Genomic DNA, 26,547 nt, shown 5'->3' with positions numbered 1-26,547 from the left:
ATGCTTAATGAAGGAATACTAGAAACAATCTCATTAAGGTTGCAAATAAGATGATGACACTCACTATTGTCACTATCATTTAATATTGTTCTTGAGGTATTAGCCCAAGCAAGTATTCAAAAGGAAATTAACAGATATAAAGTAGGAAAGAAGGTAAAGTTATCATTATATTCAGACAATATTACTACACATCTAGAGCACCCAAATAAATTATATTACAAACAATAAGAGAATTTCATACAATGTCTGGGTACAAAATAAATATACAGAATTAAAAATCTTCATGTATACAAACAACAAGCAGTTAACAGGTATAGAGATGGGGAACTCCCATTTACATTAGAAACAAAAAAGGAAAAAAAAAACCTAGTTACCAACAAAACAAGAATGTGAAATATTTATTGAAGTAAAATATTACTAAAGGATACAAAATAAACTTAAACAAATATAAAGGCATGCCATGAACTTGGATCATAAAATATAAATGCCCTTAAACTAATCTATAAATTTAACATGATGAATAAAATCACTGAGATTTGGTGGAAGAGCATATGCAATAAGCTGGTTTTAAAGTTCACATGAAAAATGAACAACCTTGGACAGCCAGGAAACTTCTGAAGAAGGCAGTGAGGTGGGACTAACTCTACTAGATATTAAACGCTAATATAAAACTACAATAATTCAAAAAGTGTGGTATATTAAATGGACAAATTTGTGCATCAGACTAGGGAGCCCAGAGATAGAACTAAATATTTGTGAGAATTGAGTATATGCTAAAGAGATGTGGGGAAAAAGAAAGTGGATGATATACCAGATCTGTCTCTCCATGGGAGCCCAGAGGAAAAGGCCATGTGAAGACACAGCCAGAAGGTAGCCATCTGCAAGCCAAGGAGAGAGGCCTCAGTAGAAACCAACCTTGTTGGCACCTCGATCTTGGATTTCCAGCCTCCAGAAAATAAATTTCCATTGTTTAAGCCACCCAGTCTGTGGTATTTTGTTATGGCAGCCTGAGCTGACCAGTGTTCAGTGCTATTCAATAAGTGGTATATACTGAGTGCCCACTGTGTGCTCGGCACTGCCATGCATGCTGTGAATTCAAAAATGACTGAGACATGGTTCTTGCCCTTGGGCCCTGCCCTGTCCTTGAAGAGCTCAAGGTCATGTTAGGGAAACTCATCTACTAATAATTTGAACGTCATATGGTAGGGACCATGTTAGAGGTCAACCCAGGATGTAATGAGAGCTTGAAGGAACCAGGAACCTCTAAGGAGAGGGTCTGTGAGAGATGAAGGAAGGCATCAGTCATGTCTGAACTGATTCTTGAAATGGTTAGCCCAGCAAAGAGGGAAGGAAGCGTTTTCCCAGCAGAGGAAATAGAAGCTCAAGAGGGGAGGCACAGGATGGTGTGGGTGGAGAACTGTGTTGCCACAGCTCCTTCAGTGTGGAATGTGGAAAGCAGAGCACCCCCTCTCTCCTGTTTCGGGATCTTTGTTCAGGATGCATATTGGGGGAATTTCTTCTTAGTTTTTGAAGCTGGCAGGATAATACAGCTTTCTAAAACAGGACCAGACTGGTGCTCATAAGCAGGAAAGGCATCCTAAGTCTGCTCCTTCCTGACTTTTGCCCTGGAGCAGGGGTGTGGTGAGGCTGGGGGAACTGCAGGTTAGCAGTTATGGATTAGATCAGGACACTGCAAACTTTTTCTGTAAAGGCCCAGATTATATATTTTTTCACTTAGTTATCTTTTTTTTTTATATATATAGTTTTGCCTGGCCAGATAATATTTCAGACTTTGAGAGCCATATGGTCTCTTTTTGCAACTGCTCAATTCTGCCAATATTGCAGAATGCTAATCTACTGATGCTGGGTTGTAGTGAAGGAAAGTACAGCGTTTATTGCAGGGTGACAAACAAGGAGGATGGGGAGCTAGTGTTCAAAAGACTCATATTCCCCAATGGCTTTCAGTGCAACATTAGGGGTGAGGGTCCCAGGGTGTGTGATCAGCTCCTGGACATTCTTCTGATTGGTTAGTGGTGAGGTAACTGGGTGAAGTTTCAGGAATCTCAACCATCGAATCTCTGGCTCCAGCCAGTCTATGGTCTAGCATTTGCGGTCAGCAGTTTCCATCTGGTGGGGGTCCTGGTTTCTGTGAAAACAATTTAAGAATGTGCATCAGCAGTAGATGAGGGCAATGTTTTCTTAGCAGGAGTCAAAGGTTATCAATCACCTTAGGTACTTTTTCCCCCAATTTTATTTGTGGTAAAATACACGTAACAAAACTTTTCATCTTAACCACTTTTAAGTGTACAGTTCAAGGGTATAAATACAATCATAATGTTGTACAACCATCAAAAAAAAGAATGTGCATCAGAAGGTTACCTATGTCCCTCAAGGAGAAGATAGGAATCCTGTAACTCTTTTTATGGCTGACCTATTGTTTATTATTACTTTTCTTGCTTGACTGACTTTTTTTTTTTTTTTTTTTTTTGTGGTACGCGGGCCACTCACTATTGTGGCCTCTCGCATTGCGGAGCACAGGCTCTGCACGCGCAGGCTCAGCGGCCATGGCTCACGGGCCCAGCCGCTCCGCGGCATGTGGGATCTTTCCGGACCGGGGCATGAACCCGTGTCCCCTGCATCGGCAGGCGGACTCTCAACCACTGTGCCACCAGGGAAGCCTTGACTGATTTTCCATTTTTCGAAACATTAACTGCTAGAGTCTTTTCTTTAGAACTCGGAAAGGCCTAGGAGACTAAAGCTTTTTTCACAAGCAAGAAGCCAAGAACACAGGATCTGTCACTGGACCGCCCCCCACCCCTCACCCCAGGGTCCAGCTCAGTTTCACCGGCTGCTTACTAGCTGTGTATCCTTGGGCCTCTATGGGCCTCAGGTTCTGTGTCACTTTCTAAGATTGCAGCGCGGTTAATAAGAGCTGACGCGTGTTTAAGTGCTTTGTAAACGGAACAGAAACAAACCAGTCTTTGCCGAAGTTATGGTCACTGCAGCTCCGCCGGTTCTGGTCCAGCATCCGGCGCGCAGGCGCGGGTAGGGCAGGGCGAGCACGACAAGAAGGGCGGGTCGCACAGCGCACAGCGCGCAGCCGCCGCACATAGGGTCAAAGGCGGCGCTGTCGCCCTGGCGACCGTTTCGCAGCTCCGTGGCGCCGCGAGCTAAGCCTTCTTCGGGAGAAATACGGGGCCAAGAAGCTTAGGCCATGTCGGTCGCCGCATCCTTCTCGATGCGCACGTCCTTCTCTGCCGTCGAAGGGTTGCCTGAGGCTGAGAAGAACGCTGGGGAGTCCGAGAATACCTATATTCTGCGACCCATTTTCCAGCAAAGGCGGGTAGCAGACGCGTTGTGGCGTGGCCGACCTGCGAGACTGCTGCCTCCTGCAGGCAGAGCTTGCCTGATAGCCAGGGCGTCCGGAAGGAACCCGCGGGTGACGGGCGGGGTGGGGTGGGGTGGGGTGGGGTGGGGTGGGGCGGGGCGGGACGGGAGAGAGGAGCGGGGCTAGGAGGGGCGGGCCGGGGCTAGAGACAGAGGGGCGGGCCGGGGAGGAGGCCGGGTTTTGCGGGGGAACAGGCGACGGAGGAAGGGACAGGACCGGGGAAGGAGGGACTGGGCGGGAGAGGGTGGGGCGCTGTTCTCCTTGGGCTCCCAGCTGCAGGGGGCAGCAGAGGACCAGACCTGCGGTTGCAGGGTTAACGCGCCGGGAGGTAGTCCCTTAGACAAGTACAGTAGGGATGGTTGACTCTAGGAGATCCAGAATGTGGGCACAGAGGAATTGAGATAGTTGCATGGCAGAAAACAAGCGGCTTGCATCGAATGCCGTTCAGCCCTGTTTCGAGGGTTACTGTGTGCATACGTGTGCCAGAAAGCTCTTACTCTTCTTCAGGGTGTGAGACCTGTATGTGTACAGTCTTACCCAAGTAGTATCTGGAGACTTTTGGCCTAACACCCTAATACCTTCCCAGAATTAAGGCACAATGTCTCCTGCAGAGGACAGTCGGTTAGGGCTGTAGGATCCATCACTAACTTCATTTTCACAAGATTAAAAAAAAAATAATTTAAAAAATGACTTTCCCAAGCCCTTCCTCTGTTTTTTGAAACTAGATTCCTGAATCAGATGCTTGGCAAATACTAGAACCCAGGAACTTTAGTTATAATGTGATAAAAAATTTCATGTAGGGCTTCCCTGGTGGCGCAGTGGTTGAGAGTCCGCCTGCCAATGCAGGGGACACGGGTTCGTGCCCCGGTCTGGGAGGATCCCACATGCCGCGGAGCGGCTGGGCCCGTGAGCCATGGCCGCTGAGCCTGCGCGTCCGGAGCCTGTGCTCCGCAATGGGAGAGGCCACAACAGTGAGAGGCCCGCGTACCGCAAAAAAAAAAAAAAAAAAAAAAAAAAAAAAAAAAAAAAAATTTCATGTAGCAGTTTTCTGGTGGGTAGAAGGGACATTAAAAAAATACGTTCAGTTATCTTGGTAAAAGATTCTAAATACATAGAATGCCATTCACCTGTGTTTCTGTTGTAAAACATAACAAGATTAACAAATATATGTTATGTAGGAATAGCTCTATGAGATTATTTGTGACTCGTTTGAAGAAAACTTTTAGCATTTTACTGAGAGTGGAAAAGGCTTAAGGGAAGAGCCATATATAGTATGTTTGTTAATAGGAAGACCACATTTTGAACGATCAAATCCTACAAATTTTTCCATGATTCTAAAGTTCGCCTGTGAGAATAAGCAAGCAAGAGACTAAAGAGAATACTGTTAAAAAGGAATAAGGGGCCGCTAGTACTACCAAATATTAAACCACATTATAAGCTCAAAACTTAAAACATTCTGGTAACTTGGCACATGATAGACAAATCAACTGATAGAATATATAGCCCAGGGGCTTCCCTGGTGATCCAGCGGTTAAGACTCTGTGCTCCAAATTCAGAGCACCCGGGTTCCGTCCCTGGTCAGGGAACTAGATCCCACATGCCACAACTAAAGATCCCGTATGCAGCAACAAAGATCCCATGTGCCACAACTAAGACCCCACACAGCCAAATTAAATAAATAAATATTTAAAAAATATATATATATATACATATATAGCCCAGATAAAGGAACCTAGTGTTGTAATATGTAATAAATACAACTAAATGCCAATAGTATTGTTAGGGTGGTGAAATGAGAGGAGACTTTTTTTCTCTGTCTTCATTTATTCAGTAATTATTTTCTCCAAAAAATATTGTCTACTATGTGCTGGATAGTGTTCTAGGAATGGGGATATAACAGTGAACAAAACAGATAAAAATCTCTGCTCTTTGGAGCTTGTACTCTAGCTGGGTAGAAGGACAACAAACAAGATAAATGCCTAAGTGAACCATGTAGTGTATCAGATAGTAATAAGTACCGGGAAGGGAGATATAAAGTGGTAGGAAGGTGGTTTGAAGTTTTAGAGAGGGTGGCTAGGGAAAGTGACTTTTGAATAAAGACTTGAAAGAAAGGAAGGAGCTATGCATATAAGGAGAGGAATTGAACTTCAGGCAGAGGTTAACAGCAACTGCAGAAGCACTGAGGTTTCCATGCCTGGTGTGGTCAAAGAACATAGGGAAGGCCAGTGTGGCCTGAGTGGAGAGAACTAGGGGCAAAGTAGTAGAAAACAAAGTCAGAGAGTTTGGTAGGGTAGATCATATGGGACCTTGCAAGTAACAGAATATTGCTTTTACTCTGAGTGAGGTGGGAAATATTTGGGGTATTTTGAACGGAGGAGTGTCATGATCTGACACGTATTTAGTAGCACCAGTCTAGTTGCTATGTTGAGAACAGGATTTAGGGGCAAAGGCAGACACAGAGAGACTTGTTAGGAGGCCATTGTAATCCAGGAAAGAAGTAATGGTAGCTTGGAGCAAGGTGGTGGTAGTGGGGTGGTGAGTGTGATTGAATTTTAGATTATTTTGAAGGTAGAACTGATAAGATTTGTTCACAAATGTGATGAGGGCTGTGAGAGAGAAAGGCAACCAAACTCACACCAGGGTTTTTGGCTTGAGCAGCTGGAAGAATGGAGTTACCATTGACTGAGATGAGGACCTTGTTTTGGGGAGAGGAGATGATCAGAAGCTCAGTGTTGGGTGTATTAAATTTAAGTTGCCTACTAGACATCTGGATGGAATATGGGTGGGAATATGTGGTCTGAAGTTCAAGGGAGAGGCTGGAGATACAGGTTTGCACTATGACTTGTTTTCTTAATTTGTTTTTATTACTTTTATAATAAAAAATATGAAAAAGAAGGATTAAATGGTTGTAATGACAAAAAACTGGGGGAAGTTAAGCTGCGAAGGTAAATTAGGGTTTTGGAATTACCAACTGGATGTTTCAAACTGTTTCATTTAGGTTCAGACCCTCTGTGGTTAAAGACTGTATCCATGCTGTGCTCAAGGAGGAACTGGCAAATGCTGAATACTCTCCAGAAGAAATGCCTCAGCTCACAAAACGTTTATCAGAAAATATTAAAGATAAATTAAAAGGTAACAGTGGTGGTAATTGGAAATGATTTGTTCCCTTCAAACATCCAATTTTACTCATTTGTCTCCTTCTTTATTTTTAAATAAGAGACATAACTGTGGATTCTATTAAACACAAATTTTTCTTCACTGTCTAGCCATCTCAATTATTTGGTAACTTTTACTCATGTAGGTTTTTGTAGATGGTGGGAAAGAGCAAAGGTGTGAAATACCTAGTTGTACCGAACTACTATCCAAGAATTCCCAGTATGCAGAAAGACCAGAAAATACAGGGGCTCCTTTCCCCCATAATTTTTGGTATTTTTTCTACCAAGATATCAAGTCCTCAGCCTCCCATCAGTACCCTCACAGTCTGACCTCAGTGCATCTCTCCTGCCAAATCCGTAGCTACTTGCCCTACTCAGCACTCCACTCCTGCTTCACTCTACATCTGCAGAGCATATCTTGTGCTTTTCCTCCCTGTTCTTTGTCTTTCTACCTCTCTCTGTCTCTTTTGTTAATAGTGTTATACACTCTGAAATGTACTTTCTATCTACCCTTTAACATTTTAATTTAATTTAATTTAATTTAATTTTTTTGGCTGCACCACGCGGCTTGTGGGATCTCAGTTCCCCAACCAGGGATTGAACCCAGGGCACGTCAGTGAAAGCCCAGAATCCTAACCACTAGGCCACCAGGGAACTCCCTATTTACTCTTTTTAAAGAAATTTTTTTGGAGGGAAGAAATGTCTTTGTAATCATAATACATTTTCATTGTAATAAACCTGGACAATACACATAAAGTGGTTTTTTGTTGTTGTTGTTTGTTTGGTTGTTTTTGCGGTTCGTGGGCCTCTCACTGTGGTGACCTCTCCCGTTGCGGAGCACAGGCTCCGGACACGCAGGCTCAGCGGCCATGGCTCACGGGCCTAGCCGCTCCGCGGCATGTGGGATCTTCCCGGACCGGGGCATGAACCCGTGTCCCCTGCATCGCCAGGCGGACTCTCAACCACTGCACCACCAGGGAAGCCCATAAAGTGTTTTTTTAAATGATATAAAAGTCTGTTATCCATGGTAGTTACTATTTAATACTCTGATGTATTTTTATTAATACGTTCTAATTTTTAGAAATAAAAAATATAGAAAAATACTAAGAAGAAAATAGCAATTCTCTTTCCATCATCCAAATTAACTGTTAGTATATTAGCATTTTTGTTTTCAGATTTTTAATGAAATTCACTATTAAATTATTGTAAAAAATACATGCTTGTTATAAAAAAATAAAGTGTAGAAAAAAAATTAAAATTAGAAAAATCACTCCCAATGCCCCCACCCAAGAAGAATCATTAATATTACGTGACCATCATACCAGTCCTCTTTTCTATGTATATATACAGATAAATACTTGAAAAACAATGGTATACTATAGACTGTTTCCCATAGTGTTATAGCATTCATTCTATATTTAAATGGAATGATTGCCCACTATTTAGTCCTTTCACCATGCTATTTCCATTGCTGAGTTCTTTTTTTCTGGTTCAATTCTTACCTGATGAGATTTTATTGTAAGTTTTTTCAGGAAGGGCTCAGAAATGCTGTATTCCCTGGATTCTTTTATGTTTGAGAATGCCTTTAAACGAGAATATATTTTGGATGAATATAATATTTTGAGTTAATTATTTTTTGAGAATTTTATGGATGTTGCTTCCCTGTCTTCTTGCATTGAATGTTACTGTGGAGAAATCTGAGGCCAGTCTGACGTTCTCTGCAGAAAGAATCCTGTCCCTAACCTTGACGCTCAGTAGATTTTCTAGGGTATGGCTTGGTATTGAGCATTTTATGTCTGTTAATCTGTGGATTTTATTTTTTCCATATCAAGTAAATTTTCTTGTATCTCTGAGTACATTTCCGGTTCCATTTGTTAGATTATCTACTTTAGGACACCAAATATTGATGTGTTGAATCATCTCTGTCTTCCACATCTATTATCTTTGCCATAATCTCTTCCTTTTTCTTTGACGTATACTTGTGATCACCTTGTCAGTATTTGTTTTCATTTGTGTCTGTCTTGTCTCTTGCCATTAAAAAAAATTGTTTATTTATTTACTTTTTGGCTTCATTGGGTCTTCATTGCTGTGCGTGGGTTTTTCTCTAGTTGCAGCGAGAGGGGGCTACTCTTCTTTGTGGTGCGTGGGCCTCTCATTGTGGTGGCTTTTCTTGTTGCGGAGCACGGGCTCTAGGCATGTGGGCTTCAGTAGTTGCGGCTCGCAAGGTCTAGAGCACAGGCTCAGTAATTGTGGCGCACGGACTTAGTTGCTCCGTGGCATGTGGGAACTTCCAGGACTAGGTCTCGAACCCATGTCCCCTGCTTTGGCAGGCAGATTCTTAATCACTGTGCCACCAGGGAAGCCCCTCTCTTGCCATTTTTAATTGATTAGTTCTGCACTGATATTATGTGAGTATTCAGTTTGTTTCCTAGGCCTATAATCTTCCCTTTCATCTTTCTGTTGTTTTGTAATCTGATTGAGTTCTTATTTTACTGAATTTGTGGGCTTATGTTTTTCTATATTATGAATCAGTTGTGAGGAATTTCTCTTTGTTCCTTGATTTATATTATCTCCTAGGTTGAGTTTTTTGGTCTTTTAAGCAGTACGTTTCTTTTCTTGTTATTCTTTGGTTTGTTTTTGCTGTTGTACCTTTGCATATTGCCATTCAGCTTCTTTTAATTTTGTTCTGATGTGGTGTGGGTGAATTTTTTTTTTACTCTCCTCCCACTGTATCTAAGACTATTTTATTTTATTAAATATTTTTATTTAAGTGTAATTGATTTACAGTGTTGTGGCAATCTCCGCTGTACAGCAAAGTGACTCAGTTATACACATAGAGACATACTTTTTAAAAATATTATTTTCCATTATGGTTTATCACAGGATATTGAATATAGTTCCCAGTGCTATACAGTAGGACCTTGTTGTTTACCCATTCTATATGTAATAGTTTGCATCTACCAGCCCCAAATTCCCAGTCCATCCCTCTCCCTCCCTCCCTCCCTCCCTCCCCCTTGGCAACCACAAGTCTGTTCTCTATGTCTATGAGTCTCTTTCTGTTTTGTAGAGAGGTTCATTTGTGCCATATTTTAGATTCCACGTATAAGTGATATTATATGGTATTTCCCTTTCTCTTTCTGACTTACTTCACTTAGTATGATAATTTCTAGTTGCATCCATGTTGCTGTAAATGGCATTATTTCCTTCTTTTTTATGGTTGAGTAGTATTCCATTGTATATATGTACCACATCTTCTTTATACATTCATCTGTTAATGGACATTTAGGTTGTTTCCATGTTTTGGCTATTCTGAACAGTGCTGCTATGAACATGGGGTGCATGTATCTTTTTGAATTATAGTTTTATCCAGATATATTCCCAGGAGTGGGGTTGCTGCATCATATGGTAATTCTATTTTTAGTTTTCTGAGGAACCTCCATACTGTTTTCCATAGTGGCTGCACCAACTTACATTCCCACCAACAGTGTAGGAGGGTTCCCCTTTCTCCACACCCTCTCCAACATTTGTTATTTGTAGACTTTTTAATGATGGCCATTCTGATGGGTGTGAGGTGGTACCCCATTGTAGCTTTGACTTGCATTTCTCTAATAATTAGTGATGTTGAACATCTTTTCATGTGCCTACTGGCCATCTGTATGTCCATCTGTATTAAGGTCTTCTGCCCATTTTTCAGTTGGGTTATTTGGGGTTTTTTTTTGTTGAATTGTATGAGCTGTTTGTATGTTTTGGAGTTTTTTGGAGATTAAGCCATAGTCTGTCACATCATTTGCAAATATTTTCTCCCATTCCGTATGTTTCTTTTTGTTTTTTTATGGTTTCCTTTGCTATGCAAAAGCTTGTAAGTTTGATTAGCTCCCATTTGTTTATTTTTGTTTTTATTTCTATTGCCTTGGGAGACTGACCTAAGAAAACATTGGTATGATTTTTGTCAGAGAATGTTTTGCCTATGCTTTCTTCTAGGAGTTTTATGGTGTCTAAGACTATTTTATTTTTCCCTCAGAACTGTGTTTTAAGTGATGGGCATTTAATATTCTAGCCACATTTCTAAAGCATGGGTATGAGAAAAGGAGGAAGAAAAATGCGTAGAGAAAGGAGGAAGCTCAGCTGAGCTGTGTGCACTGTTTTTTAAAAATAACTTGGGCTCTGTCTCCTTCTGAGATTTTATTAAGTATACTGCATTAGGGTTCATGTCCCACAATGGAAGGGTTCCTATAAGTGTTCAGATTGTTTGCCTAATTTACTGTATAATCCTGGAGCTTTTACTTTCATCAAAAAGAGTTGGCTCTGGGACTTCCCTGGTGGTACAGTGGTTAGGAATCTGCCTGCCAATGCAGGGGACACGGGTTCGAGCCCTGGTCTGGGAAGTTCCCACATGCCGCAGAGCAACTAAGCCCGTGCACCACAACTACTGATACTGCGCTCTAGAGCCCGCGAGCCACAACTACTGAGCCCGTGTGCCACAACTCCTGAAGCCCACACGCCTAGAGCCCGTGCTCTGCAACAAGAAAAGCCACCGCAATGAGAAACCCACACACCACAACAAAGAGTAGCCCCCACTCACCACAACTAAAGAAATGCCGTGCACAGCAACGAAGACCCAACACAGCCAAAAATAAATAAATAAAATAAATAAATTTATATATATATAAAAATGAAATAAGACTAAATTAAGAGAAAGATTATTTTTTGAAAAAAAGGGGTTGGCTCTGTCTCAACTTTGCCTGTTTCACTCTTTTTTTCTTCACTGTTTCCCCTATTCCTTGGTCAGAAAGGAGGGAAGATAAAGATGCCCATTCAGTTTTCTGTCCCCCAGATTTGGTGTTGGGGAGGATTTTCAGGATTTTGCTGTTTTAGCAGTATAGTTTTGGGGGAAGCAGCTGAGTTGTCCTAGGCCATGCCAGTATTCTCCAGAATCTTATGGTTTATTTTCTATCTTACTGAACAGCTTGTGGTTTTCTAAAGATCCCATGCTCTATGTCTTTGCGTATGCTATCCTCCTCCATAGATTGGAGAAACATTGTCCATCTGGTAAATTCTCACTCGTCTTTCAGGACTCAGCTCACTTATCGCATCCTCCAAGAAGTCTTTTCTGGTCATCCCTTCCCCATTGCCCAGTCAAAGGGAAGAGCCATCCAGCTCTGTACCCCTAATGTACCTTATACATGCCTCTCTTTGAATTATTACTGTATTGCATTTTCATTTTATTTTCCATGTTTGCCTTCCCAACTACTATGAGTTCTTTAAGGCAAGAAGAGCATCTTATTTATCTCTGTATCTTGAGGGCCTAGCTCATTACCTGACTTAGAGTAGGGGAGAAAGGAAGGAAGCTAAGACCTACTGAGAGACTACTATGGAAGAGAAATGGGTAGAGAAAGGAGGCAGCTTGTCTCATCTAACCTCACAACACCCCCAGGAGGAAGGTAGTGATATTCCCATTTAACAGTTGAGGGAGATTTAAACTAAAAAGTTAAATAACTCGTCTAAAGTTACACACTTACTAAGCTTATGGTTAGAATTTGTCCTTAAGTCTGACTCCCAAGCTTATAATCATACTCAGTAAGTGCTTGTAGACTGAATGCTTATGTTCATTTCTAGGCAAATTTGCCTTCATTAAGTAATTTTACTATATATTTGCTTATAGATAACTTTCTTATTTTTTCTTTCCAGAAATGGGATTTGACCGATATAAAATGGTGGTGCAAGTAGTGATTGGAGAACAAAGAGGGGAAGGTGTATTGTGAGTAGTTGGTTTTTCCTTCTTGATTTTATTTTTATATATTTCTTATTGAGTGTTCATCTTCTCGACAATCCAGTAAGATAGTGTCTTTGCAAGAGTGAGAAGAATGGACGGTATAATAAAATGCAGCTGTGAACTGAAGCAATCCTGGCACTGAGCAGCGAGGTTGACAGTCTGGGTGAGCTCCATGGGGTAACTCACTTTTCATAGTATCTGTAGGCTAGTACGTCTTTCAGGGTTAATGTATATATGCTCCCAAAGAGAGTGTAGGATTATGTATATATGTTTCCTCCCATATTCCTTGTTGCCTGGTTTTTGGTCCTACCATTCTCCTAAATTAATACCTTTAAAGTTGTCGGAGTGACAATTTTCATAGCTATTGTTATTGGCCTGGGCTTCTGTTTTTTAAAATTCACTCTGGTTTTTTTGGCCCCGATGTCACTTGCATAACTTGTTTCACTTCTGTTTTTCTAACTGATTATTCTCTCCTAAACTGGTTCCTCTTTCTCCCCTACATCCCCAGCTATGAGCTTTCTTCAAGGCTCAGTTCTTATTCTTCTGCTCTTTGGTGTGCTTTTTCAATGAGCTCATACATTCTCATTACCTCAAACCATCATTCCTGTATTGGCAAGTTCAAAGTCTGTATTTCCTGTCTTTTCCTGTGCCCAAGTGTTAATCTCCTGTTTCCCTTTGTAAACAGTGCCTAGTCCAGTATTTTATAAGAAAGTATGAAAATATTTGCTGGATGAATAAAAAAATACCTTGTAGTTACTATCACTGAGAATTTTCACTATAGAATGTTAGCTTGGGAAGAGAATGCAGATTCTTTCTGGTGTCCAGTCCCCTTATTTTATGATGACACTTATGAGGTTCAGCATGATTTGCCCAAAATTCTAGATCTGGCTGGCGTCAGGCTCACTGATAGAGCCCAGGCTTCTGACTCCTCGCACAGTACTCTTCATCGTGGTGCCCTCTACCATTCGGTCAAAAGGCTTCAGTAGAGTTCTTCACCACAGAGAAACTAAGAAATACTTTACTATTCTGTCATCTCAGAGTCAACGTGTCCAAATAGAGTTGCATATTTCTTTTCCCTTCCTCAAATAAGCCTCTCATTTTCATTTCTCTGTCTCCTGCCTTATTACCAAGATTCCATTGACTCAGGCTTAAAAGCGTGGAACTCTCTTTTATCTTATGTAACCATTACTCTCTCTCATTGCACGCACTGTAACCTGGATGCCAGGGTTGCTTAGCAGCCCCTTATCAGCACTTCCAGACTCTGATCTCTCTCCTCTGCAATTCACACAGCAGACCAGTCTCCCAGAAGTACACCCTCACCTCCTTTTCTTAAACTCTATAGAGTTTATTTCAAATCCTGTATTGTATAAACTCTTCAAAGTTGTCCTGACTGACTTTGTTAAATGTGATCAGGTTAAACTCTAAAGCATGGCATGTAAGGCCTTCCCCACTTCCTTTCAAAACTTTTATCATCTAACATTTTAGGCATATGAAAATGTACGTGGACTAAGGAACTCCCATATGTCTATTACTTATCTTTAAGGTTATTAACACACACCCATGTTGTTTCATTTATACCTCCATCTACTCTCCCTGACCCCACCAGATTATCTCAAAGCAAGTTCTAGTCATCATATCATTTAATCTGTAAATACAACAGTATATATTTCTAAAATACAAGTGCCCTTTTCAACATAATAAAATATCACATGTAAATATTGAAAATCCTTAATATTATAAAACATTCAGTTAGCTTTTAATTATTCCCAGTTGTCTCATATATACATGTGCATGTATGTATATGTGTGTTTTTGTGCATATGTATGTGTATATGTGTATTTTTTTACAGTTTGTTCAAGTCAGGATACAGACAAAGTCCATGCATTGCATTTGGTTGATATGTCTCTTAAATTTCTTTTAGTCTGTCATTTTCCTTCTTCTCCCTCCTCCCCCTTTTTTTTTAACCTTGCCATTTATTTGTTGAGGAAATTGGGTTGTTTGTCTTGTAGAGTTTCCTACATTCTGGTATTTGAGGATTGTATCCCCATGGTATTGTTTAGTATGTCTTCTAGCTCCTATATTTCTTGTAAATAAGTAGTTAGATCTAGTCTTTTTTTTTTTTTTTTTTCCGGTACACGGGCCTTTCACTGTTGTGGACTCTCCGTGGCATGTGGGATCTTCCCGGACCGGGGCATGAACCCGTGTCCCCTGCATCGGCAGGCGGACTCTCAACCACTGTGCCACCAGGGAAGCCCAGATCTAGTCTTAATCAGTGATAGGTTTGAGTTTTGGGCAAGAATAGTACATAGGTGTTTAGTATACATTCTATTGCATCTTATCAGGAGGCACAAAAATGTCTGGCTGTTCCTATTTTTATTTATTTATTTATTTTTGTGGTACGAGGGCCTCTCACTGTTGTGGAACACAGGCTCCAGACACGCAGGCTCAGCGGCCATAGCTCACGGGCCCAGCCGCTCCGCAGCACGTGGGATCCTCCTGGACTGGGGCACGAACCCGCGTCCCCTGCATTGGCAGGCAGACTCTCAACCACTGTGCCACCAGGGAAGCCCTGGCTGTTCCTATTTTTATTGTTAAGATTGATCATGGAGTTCAGATGATGTTGGATAGATCCATCTGTTATAAAGTTCCCTATCAGCTTTACCATTAATGATTTTAGCATCTGTCCTAGATCCATTATTCATCACAGGTTACAAGATAGTGATCTTCTATCACTGTTCTTTATTTATAAGCTGGAATTCTTCTATTAAGAATGACTTCTTTTCTTTCATTTGTTTCATTACAATGAGATACAGTTTGTATAGGAAAGGAGGGATAAATTTACCTATTTTCAGAGTAATGAATTGGTTCCCTAGCATCCTCCCAAGGTTACCAATGAGTTTTTTTTCTATCCGTGAACCCATGGTTTTAAATATATGTGATGTGTTTAAATCAATTGCAGTTAGTATCTTCACTGAAGCTCAAACTGTCCCATCTTTGGCCATTGGTAGCTTCTTCTTCCCCTCCCCTCCCCTCCCTTCCCTTTCTTTCCTTCCCTTCCTTCCTTCCTTGTTTTTTTTTTTTTTTGAAAAAACACAGACGCTTTATTTCTCTTCTCAAAACACACCAGATAGGAGTCCAAGCCTGGTGAGGTGCTTCCCTGCTGTCAAGGATATAGGCCCTCCTGTCTTGCTCTGCTGTGTCCTCATCTGCATGGTTGAAGATGGCTCAATACTACATTTATTTACATTCCTTAAGGGAAAGAGATAGAAGGAAAGCATATATGCCTTTCCATTTTCAGTTCTTTAAAGATGTGATTACATTGTCTTCTGATTTCAGTTGGTTCTGTTGAGAAATCAGCTCTAAGTCTTATTATTGTTCCTTTGGAGGTGATGTGTCTTTTTTCCTAGCTACTTTAAAATGTTTTTCTCATTGCCTTTTTACTATGATGATATATGGTTTTCTTTGTATTTATTCTACTTGGGGTTCTCAGGGCCTTTTGAATTTGTGGGCTCTTGAATCTGTTTTGTATCAGATTGGGAAAAGTCTTAACCATTATCTTTGTTCCTTTTTTTAAAATAAATCTTTTAGAATAATTTAGATTTACAGAAAAGTTGCAGAGATAGCACAGAGAGTTCTTAAGTACTTCACATCCAGTTTCTTCTATTATTAACATCTTCTATTAGTATGGTACATTTGTCACAATTAATGAACCAATATTGATGCATTATTATTAACTAAAGTTCATACTTTATTTGGATTTCTTTAGTTTTCACCTAATGTCCCTTTTCTGTTCTAGGAGCCTATCTAGGATACCACATTACATGTCTCTTTAGTCTTCTCTTGGCTATGACAGTTTCTCAGACATTCCTTGGTTTTGATGACCTTGACAGTTTTGAGAAGTACTGGTTAGGTATTTTGTAGAATATGCCTCAAATGGGATTCGTCTGCTCATGATTAGTTTGGGATTATAGGTTTTGGGGAGGAAGATCACAGAGGTAAAGTGCTGTTCTAATTATATCATTTCAGGGTACATACTGTCAATATTACATATTACTGTTGATGTTAACCTTGATCCCTGCCTGAGTAGTATTTGTCAGGTTTTCCACAGGTCTTCCCCTTTCCATACTGTACTTTTTACAAAGAAATCACTATGTGCAGCCCACACTTAAGGAGCAAGGAGTTATGCTCCAACTCCTTGAGGGCAGAGTGTCTACATAAATTACTTGGAATTTTTCAGCACAAGAGATTTGTCTGTTCTCTCTCATTTATTTATTTATTCAGTCATTTATTTCAGTATGGACTATGGATTTTTATAATTTGGATTATAATCCAGTACTACTTTATTTATATTGTTGCTCAAATTGTTCCAGCTTTGGCCATTGAGAGCTCTTTCAGCTGACTCCTGGGTCCCTTTCACATACCCTACTATTGTGGGTTTTTTGAGCACAACCTTATTTACTGGCACTATAAGATGCCCCACCTTATCCATTCCCTGCCCCAGCCCTAGAATCAGCCATTTCTCTAAGGAGCCTTGGTTCATTGTATGGCAGAATGGCATTAGAAACTAAGATCTGGGTGCTATATATATGGCTATTATCTTTTAAAATATTACCTGTGCTTCATTTGCTCTCTGCTATCCTTTATGGACTCCAATAACAAGTATTCAGATCTTTTTACTGTAATTTATGATGCTCTTTTCTGAATTTTTGTTTTTTCTCTCTGTGCTTCAGTTTGGATATTTTTCTATTGACCTGTCCTTCAGTTCACTAATCCTCTTTTCCATTGTGTCTAATCTGCTATTAAACCCACCAACTGAATTCCTAATTTGTTATTATATTTTTTAGGTCTAGAATTCCCATTTAATTATTTTTTTCATAAAATTTTTTTTGTATATTCTAATTGTATAGTGAAATTCTTTATTTTTTATCTATGTTCTCCATCCTCCCTCTCTCCTCCTTTTTTGCATTTTGGTCATAACAGTGCTTACCCTAGTATCTGGATCACATGTGAGTCTGTTTCCTTTGATTATTTTTTTGTCTTGTTAATCTTTCATATGGCTCTGTCTCTTGGCGTGCCTAGTTTGAGTCTTGGACATTGTGTTAAAAAAAAAAACTGGGGGCTTCCCTGGTGGTGCAGTGGTTGAGAGTCCGCCTGCCGATGCAGGGGACACGGGTTCGTGCCCCGGTCTGGGAGGATCCCACATGCCGCGGAGCGGCTGGCCCTGTGAGCCATGGCCGCTGAGCCTGCGCATCCGGAGCCTGTGCTCCGCAATGGGAGAGGCCACAACAGTGAGAGGCCCGCGTACCGCAAAAAAAAAAAACTGTAAAACTTCTGGATAATATTATTTTCCTCCAGAGAAGTTTAACCCTTTCCTTTGTAATTCAGGTAGAATATGGGCTACTTACCGTAATCCAATCAGATAATGAGCTGAGTTGAGGTTGGGTTGCTGATTTGATAAGTCTCTCTCTATCTTTAGCTCACCCTTCTGTCTTGAACATAGCCCTTCAGATCTTTCAACCAAGAACCTGGAGTGTTCATTGGAACCCCAGCCTCAGCAGGTACTGACTTTTAGTCCTTTCCTCAGCATTAAACTATTCTTCATTTCAAAGGCTTCTTTTTTAATGAATTAGTTTCTTTAAAAAGCAAAAATATATATTTTTACAGTTCTGGAGATCATAAATTCAGAATGGGTTTTGTTGAGCTAAAATCAAGGTGTTGGCAGGACTATATTCCTTCTGGAGGCTCTGGGGGAGAGTCCAGTCCCTTGCCTGTTCCATCTTCTAGAGGCCACCTGCATTCCTCAGCTCATAAACCCTTCCTCCATCTTCAAAGCCAACAGCATTGCATCTTCAAATATCTCTTGATTCTGACCCTCCTGCCTCCCTCTTTCTTTTATAAGGACGCTTGTGATTACATTGAGCCCACCTGGATAATCTCCCCATCTCAAGATCCTTAGTTACACATCTGTAAAACCATTTTTGCCATGTAATATAACATATTCACAGGTTCTGGGGTTTAGGACATAGACATATTTGGTGGGGGGCTGTTATTTTGCCTACCACACATAGCTTTTTAGGTTCCTGCTTATGCAGTTTCAGAATTCAGCACATGTCTTGAGAGGAAACCTACTATGTGACCGGCTCAGTTCTACTCTCTCCTTTTTCACACGGATCTTGGTCCCTCAAGCCTCCAATTTTATCCCCCCCGGCCCTGCAAGACTGCCAGCAGTCCTGCTGGTTTCTTTTTCCCTCAGTAATTGGTCCTCTACCTGGGCAAAGCCCAGGCTCTCAGCCTCTAGCTCTGTGCCCAGAGCTGGAAAATGCCCCAGGGAGATCTTTGCTGCAAACATCAACTTACCTCATGTGGTTCACCTTTCTCTGCAATTTTGGCTCCCCTAGTCCTATTTGCTTCAGCAGCTCTCTGATTCATTTTATTCAGTTTTTCTAATTGACTTGGTGGGAGCATTGGCCTGCTACAAAGTGTTCCATCATATTTCTTCTAAGTCTTTTGATGTAACTTTATCAATATAAATATATATACACATATGTGTAAAATATATATATACATAAATGTGTGTATGTATATTTTTAAATATAACATTCTTTTCAAAAAATTATTTATTTATTTATTTGGTTCACTGGGTCTCACTTATGGCAGGTGGCCTCCTTAGTTGTGGCGTGCGAACTCTTAGTTGCAGCATGCATGTGGGATCTAGTTCCCCGACCAGGGATCAAGCCCAGGCCCCCTGCATTGGGAGTGCAGAGTCTTAACCACTGCACCACCAGGGAAGTCCCTATAAAATTCTTTTTGATATAGCCCAGGCTTTTGATATGACCCAAGTGTCCCAGGTTTATCTTGTACATATACAGCCATGGCCCTAGAATTGGCCATTTCTCCAAGGAGCTCTGGTTCCTTTTATTGGGAAATTGTGTAAAGACACCACAATTTGAAAGCAAAGATTGTATTTTATGCATCTTTGTATCATTTGCACCTAGCACTTTGCTCGTATATAATACTCAACAAATACTTATTAAATACATTTTTATATTCATGCTTTCACTTGGTTCTGCTCAGCTTAAGCACTACTTCCTTCATGAAATCTTCTTTGGCTTTTTCTCCTCTCTAAATTCTCTAAAATTCTTTAGCACTTCTACAGATTTAATTCAACTATTGTGCAGCTTGGACTTGAAGGCTTGATCTAGATAGACATTATAATCCCTTTTAATCCTAATAACCTAGAAATCAGCACCAACAATAAATTATCTTATTCTTTTGGTGTGTATTAATTTTTTTTCACCTATTTAAGCTGAGAATTGTTTGAGGACAAACCGGATTTTATTCTTTCTGGACAAATGGTACTTGCTAAATAAATACTTGTTGATTGATCAGTTAGGTAGATTAATTTTATTTCATACTGTTACAGTTTGGAAATAGGTGGAACTTTTTTGATTTAAGAATGTGTGAAGTATTAGGCTGGGGGGAGCTCTTCTATGGAAAACTGAAAAAAAAAGTCTTTTAAAATTAAACCAATATAGCATGGGGTATGTATACCTTTCTCTACAGACTTGAGGCTGAACCGCCTAGATTCAAAGCCAAGCTTTGTCACTTACTATATAAATGACCTTGGACAAGTTTACTTAATTTCTCTGACTCTCAGTTTCCATGTTTATTAAATAGATATAATAATAATGTCTATCTCATAGGATTGAGTTAATACATGTAAAGCTCTTAGACCAGTGGGGCACAAAGTAAGTGCTCAGTAAATGTTAATGATGAATCATATACATACATTTAATTAAAAAAACATTTAAAATTATTTTTTAAACTTAACATTATATTGTGAACATCTTTTCATGTTCTTAAAGTTTTTTTTTTGTAAAAAATACCTTTAATGGCTGCATAGAATTTCATTGCTAAGAAATACCTTAATTTTGTTTACCAATCCAATACTTCTGGGTATTTAAGTTGTTTCCACTTTTAAATAGGCTTTTATTTTTACTGATATTTTTTCTTATCCAAGAACTGGGGAGAGGAGAATGGCTAATTTTAGAATTTAGAGGTAGTATAGCATCCTCTAGAGATAATACTGGATTTAGAATTAGTTAGAAGATTGAATTCTAGTTCAGAGTTTGCCCCTCTCTTTTCTGTGACTCTATAAAATGATCAGGTTGGACTAAATAATTTGTTGGGTCATTTCCAGACCTACCTTCTCATATTATTGTGCAGGAATTGAGCCCATTTTAGCCATAAGTCTTAGGTATTATTTCCTCTAAAAGTCATACATAGATATCTTACCTGAAATAATCTATAACAGAGCTTCCCACTCAGACTACCAGTGACTTAGGCCATCAGGCAGCCATCAGAGTCTGAGGCTGCTAGACCCCTGGGCTGGTCACCTCCAGCTGCAAGCAGCCTTATCTATGACTCCAGTCCCTTCTAGTTTACCCAGTATACTCTGCTGTACAAATATGATTTTCTGTATGTCATCTCATTCTGTGAAAAGGTTTGGAAGCACTGATGTATAAGAATGTATCAAGGAAAACTTTTGCTTGTGGCAGATATATATAGTTCAGATCCTTGTTATATTGTTGATAATTCTCTATTCTTTGACTTTTTAGCATGGCTGCTCGCTGTTTCTGGGATGCTGACGCTGACAACTGTACTCATGATGTTTTCATGAATGTAAGCCTATTTGGAACCCTTTTTTTCCTTTCTTAAGGTCACGTGGGCATTCCAAATCAAACCACTTACTATTTGTTAAGATGTGAGGACACTTTATTTATTTATTTATTTTGGTTGTGCCACACGGCATGTGGGATCTTAGTTCCCCAACCAGGGATTGAACCCCGTGCCTCCCGTAGTGGACCGCCAGGGAAGTCCCTGAGGACACTTTCGTTTTAGATATTTGTCTGAGACTTCTTCTGGATAAGATGATTTTACTGTTCGTTTGTGTTATTAAAGCAGAAACATAGAGTGCTGCTTATAGGCAAGGATACTTTATGATGTAACTCTTCACAAGTTTGAATGTGGAAATCGCATATTATTTATTTAGTGCTAACAGACATATAGCAGTTTGCTAAGCTGCAAAGAAATTTGGGTGGCAGGGATTCCATGAGCAAAGGTGATTTTTCTTTCAGTAATAAAATTAATTACTTTATCTTAAAGCTATTTCTCAAAACTAAACAAAAGAGGAATTTTTAAAAAGAGGTTTCATTTAAACATTGGTATGTTATTGACATGAATGTCATGTATTTTAATCATATGTTGTTATTTTATACTTGCTTCCAGAAATATTCCCATCTTCTATCCAAATGCTCCCAGGTTGTGAATTAGTAGAGTCAGAATTAAAATACAGTAGAGTAGAAAAGAACTAGATTGGGTGAATTAGGAGAGAGGTTCCATTTCTAATTAAATGACTTTAGGTAAGTCATTGAACTTTTCTGTGGCTGTATCAGTAACACTAGGAAGCTGTACTAGATTTTCCTAAAGACTGGCTGTGGCTGCCTAAGAATAATTTGAGGAACTTTTTAAAAATACAGATGCCAAGGCTTTGCTCAATAGATCCTGATCAAACAAGCCAGGGGTTGGATCAGTGACTCTGAATTTTTAAAAAAGTTCTCCACATGATTATACTTACTGCCAGGTATGGAAGCTGCTTGTGTAGATGATCTTAAGGTGCCTTTTAGCTCTAAAATTCTATGGTCCTACCAAAGTTTTATTTTATGCTCAACTGCCCTAGGGATCAAAGGCTGAACAGTGGGAAGTACTATGTAAATCTTCATTTATCAGCTTTCTAGGGGAAGGGTAAGTAAAGCTCAGGTGGTGGTTTTTCCTGCTTTTTGGAGTTAAACATATTTCTCTGAGTCCTTATATAATACAGTTTCTCTGCATATTTCTCTGAGTCCTTATATAATACAGTTCATTCAACAAATGATTCTGAGCTCCTATTATGTGCCAGTTTCTGTAGTGGCCTTATATATATATATTTTAAATAAATTTATTTATATTTTTATTTATTTATTGTATTTTTGGCTGCATTGGGTCTTTGTTGCTGTGCGCGGGCTTTCTCTAGTTGCGGTGAGAGGGGGCTACTCTTCGTTGCAGTGCGTGGGCCTCTCATTGTGGTGGCTTCTCTTGTTGTGGAGCACGGGCTCTAGGCGTGCGGGCTTCAGTAGTTGTGGCTGCTTTAAAGATTATCAGGATCAGGTTTTAGAATACAGAATTAGTTGGGGCGCTGTCTAAAAATAATTTTTGAAAGCCTGGTCTAGATTGCTGACTTAGTCTACTGTATCTTTAGTTCAGTTTGTTGAGTGTTTATTTAGGCTTAATTTTTTAGAACTTAAAGTACTTTATTTGGGAGAAGATCCCAGGAAGGACCAATAGAAGATGAGGAAATGAGAGAGGGGAGAGAAAAGCATATACTATTGAGCTGATAATTGCTGTGGATAACCAGGGCTCAGTCCTGATGGAGAACTCTGGGTGGCATTGTAAGAACAGTGCCAGTCAAAGTGGGGTCCGCAGACCAGTGCCAGTCTATGAACTGTTTGTTATAGGTCCTCAACAAGATAAGTACATAAATTATGTGTAAGGGTTTAGAAACGCTCATGGAATTTGACAAAGTAATTTTATGTTCATTAAATCTAATAAGAAGTTTTGGTTATATTTGTATGTTTCTTTTTTCATTTCATTTTCTTAGTTATTAATTTCTATTGTATTTTATGAAAGTATCAGTTCATAAGGGCTTGGCAATTAAAACAAACAAAAAAATAGGTCCCTCACCACAGATAGCACTGTTTGAGAACACACCTCACAGTAATCCCATCCAAGAAGCCAGGGAACTGGGCTAACCACAGAATTTGCTTTTGGTTAATAATCGGGTACTTGAACTCATATTTTCTCCCATCATTGCCAGGCTGGAGGTGAGGTTGGTGAGTTAGGAGTTGCTGAGGCAGGTGGAACTCCTGTAATAAGTACCTAAAAAGTGTTTTAACAAATTTAACTAGGATCTGGAGCACATTTTGAGATTTTGAGTTAAAAGATGGACAAATGAATTTTATCAATTAAGAACAAACAACCAGGGGCTTCCCTGGTGGCGCAGTGGTTGAGAGTCCGCCTGCCGATGCAGGGGACACGGGTTCGTGCCCCGGTCCGGGAGGATCCCACATGCCGCGGAGCAGCTGGGCCCGTGAGCCATGGCCGCTGAGCCTGCGCGTCCAGAGCCTGTGCTCCGCAATGGGAGAGGCCACAACAGTGAGAGGCCCGCGTACTGCAAAAAAAAAAAAAAAAAAAAAAAGAACAAACAACCAGATATCATTTGTCCTTATCCAGAATTTATGACAAGGTGCTGTATTTTCGTTATCTGTGAAACTATAATATCCTTGGGTTGGGTAATGCATTTACTCCAAGAAACTCAAAGCATTTTAATTATATTATTTCTTTGATAAATCAGGAAAAACAGGAATACTTGTTTTATGAATAAACATTACATAAAGTACATTAGTTTGCATTTTATTTCTTCATTCAAAAAATATAATTCTTTACTCATTCTACCCTTTTAGCAAGCAATTTTGTAGCTACCCTGAGGCAAGCAAATCTATATACTCTGGAAAACCTGTTTCTTAAAGAAGGGAAAGAGTCTTCATGATTGAAAATTGGCAAAGGTCTGAGATGTTAATTTCAGTCCGTGCTGCCTTTAGTCCTTCATTAGTACTAACATTCTGGATTTGTGTGTTTGTTTTCTGTTTTCTTTGTTTTTTTAGGACAGTTTATTCTGTGTTGTAGCGGCATTTGGCTGTTTCTACTATTGAATCTTTGAAAGCTGGAAAAAGATATGACCATGAAGAAATATGAAGTTTTTTATATTGTTAAATATCTTGACAAAATAAAGTTGGCAGTTTGGCAACGGAGTCTGTTGAGTTTTAGGCCTTATATTTTAATGTTTTGATTTCTTTATAACATGTTATTACATTTGGAAGGTAGAGAAAAAAGTAGGGAAAAATCATAATTCAATTGTTCAAACATAACCAGTGGTGTGTGTTTTTTTTTTTGCAGGGTTAAAAAAATCATGTATATAATTTTGTAACCTGATTTTTCACTTCTCATAATGTCATGTGCAGTTTTTTTGCCATTTTATTTGATTGCAGTTTTCACTAGCATACTTTAATAGTTGTACTTATTCCATTAGGTTATACACCATTGGTTATTTTTGCCATGTCCTTATTGAGGGACTGATTATTTCTAATTTTTCACTATTATAAATAACACTGAGATCAGTTTATTTGTGCATAAAGTTTTTTATCCTACATTTTTTTGGAAATGAGGAATAGCAAATAATACATTAATCAAACATAACTACAGTGAATTCCCATATAGGAAATATTAATATCACCTTATAGCAATTATAGGAAAAGAGCTTAAGGAAATTGGAAAACTCCAGTTTCTTAAAGACAGTTTTGTCAAAAAAGGTTGGAGTTTACTCTCCACATGTCAAGATGCTCCTTAGGTCAATATGCAGTGTCCTAAGATCCTCTCAGATGGTTTCAACCTAATCATTGCCAAGACGCCATCATGGACAGAGTTGTATGTAGGCCATCAAGCTGGTGAGGGTTACCAGGTTCTGGGTAGGACAGGCTCTTGCAGGTACAGTGCATACACATGCACATGGAGTTCAGGTAGGACACCAGCTGCTCCATCAACTACAACATGAAAGGCCCTGTATGGAGGACGATGTGATCATACTGTTGGAATCAGAGCAAGAGGTTCAGAGACTACGTTGATCCTGCTGAGCCCTGGTTGTCTGGGTCAAGCACTTAGCCCATGTTTAGGATCAAACTTGTTTCAAGAAGCAGATCTGAATAACTCTGTATATCATTCTTCATGGTGAATTATTGGAAGCATTTCCTTTAAGATCAAGAAAAAGGGAAGGATGTCCTGTCTCACCACTTACACTCCATATAGTGCTGACGTGCAAAGTTCCAAACAGTCTCTTTTTTTTTGCTCTGAACGTGAATATCATTCCTGGAAATGCAAACTGGCATCCATTCACTGACCACGCAGAGGCACTGATCTTTCTAAGCCACGGAGTCAAGTTTTGGAAACCTGCTAGTGCTGGAGGGTCTCCTGCAGAGGCAGGAGGTGGCTGTGGCTCACTGTGGGGACAAGGACACTGGGAGCAGAAGTTCTGGGAAGTACTCGTTGTCGTGAACCCTCCCGGAGTCTGCCATTAGCCCCACTGCTTTTCCTACATTTTGAATTACTGCTTTTATCTTTCACCCAGTGTTTTTGCTCAGCTCTTGCCACTCTACACTTTTCACAGCTTGTTAGTTTGAACATGTATTTGTTTTCTCCAGGGTTTTCCCGGTGTCAGGGTCTGAGAGTTTCCAGCCTGTATATGAAATTAGCTCTCCCTTAAGACTCTCGGAGATTATGTTGGTTACTATCCCAATTCCCACTATCTTTGTAGTAATGTTCCCCTTAGAGTCCCTGATGTCTTCTCCAGCTAGCTGTCATCTGCAGCACCTTAATCTATCTGCCCTGTTCAAATAACTATTTGAAACTGGAAAGGGAATGGTTGCAATTCTTTTTTTCCCCTGGAGGCTCCTTAGCAGATGCTTAACTTTACCCACCCTATTTCTTCTCAGCCACTTTCAAGCATGTAGACAAAAATAAGAAGTAAATACATTAAAAAGTTCTTCTACATACTTCTTCCATAACATTGGGTATTTACTTGCCTTACATCTATAGAATCAAAAGGGACCCCTCCAAAGGTTCATTCTAGCAAAGGAAAAAGTTTCTCTTCACCAGACACCCTGCCATGTGATTTCCTACCAGTGGCCTCCCTTGAATCCGTTCCTGTTCAGCTAGCCCCCAGTTTATGCCTAGGGATCACCTTTTGTTGAGCTAACCTGGGTTAGAAATAACAGGAAGAGGGCTTTTCACAGGACTTGGTTGGAATTCTCTTTACATCACCAAGTAGGGAAAAGGTGGCGCTGTGTGAAGCAGCCGCAGACCATGGGGTGGAGGTAGGGGATATCAAGGGTGGAAGGCGTCGCGGCCATCTGCATTGTGAATGGGCTGGTACGAGTGCCTGGCACCACGCCAGGCGCTGGGGTAGCGCAGGAAGGACCAAGACTGACAGGTCCTCCTGGAAGGGACCGAGCCCGGAGCTGGGCAAAAGGGGGGCCATCGCGTTAACGCTTCTTGAAGGACTGACAGTGAGCACGAGTGACAAG

General features: G+C 40.1%; 1 protein-coding gene across 1 annotated transcript; it reads left to right on the top strand.

Moving 5' to 3' along the window:
• Positions 1-3,214: 3,214 nt before the first annotated feature.
• On the top strand, positions 3,215-24,208 carry DYNLT2B (dynein light chain Tctex-type 2B; the record flags this gene model as incomplete). The annotated part of the gene is made up of 5 exons (XM_079705416.1): positions 3,215-3,339; positions 6,387-6,520; positions 12,232-12,301; positions 20,935-20,998; positions 24,076-24,208. The coding sequence occupies 5 exons, from the start codon at positions 3,215-3,217 to the stop codon at positions 24,121-24,123; spliced, it is 441 nt and encodes a 146-aa protein (XP_079561542.1). The 3' UTR covers positions 24,124-24,208.
• Positions 24,209-26,547: the final 2,339 nt, after the last annotated feature.

Source organism: Hyperoodon ampullatus (assembly GCF_949752795.1).
Source record: "Hyperoodon ampullatus genome assembly, chromosome: 5".
Lineage (NCBI taxonomy): Eukaryota > Metazoa > Chordata > Mammalia > Artiodactyla > Ziphiidae > Hyperoodon > Hyperoodon ampullatus.
The sequence above is the reverse complement of the archived record's forward strand: the minus strand, read 5'-3'. Positions and strand labels throughout refer to the sequence as shown.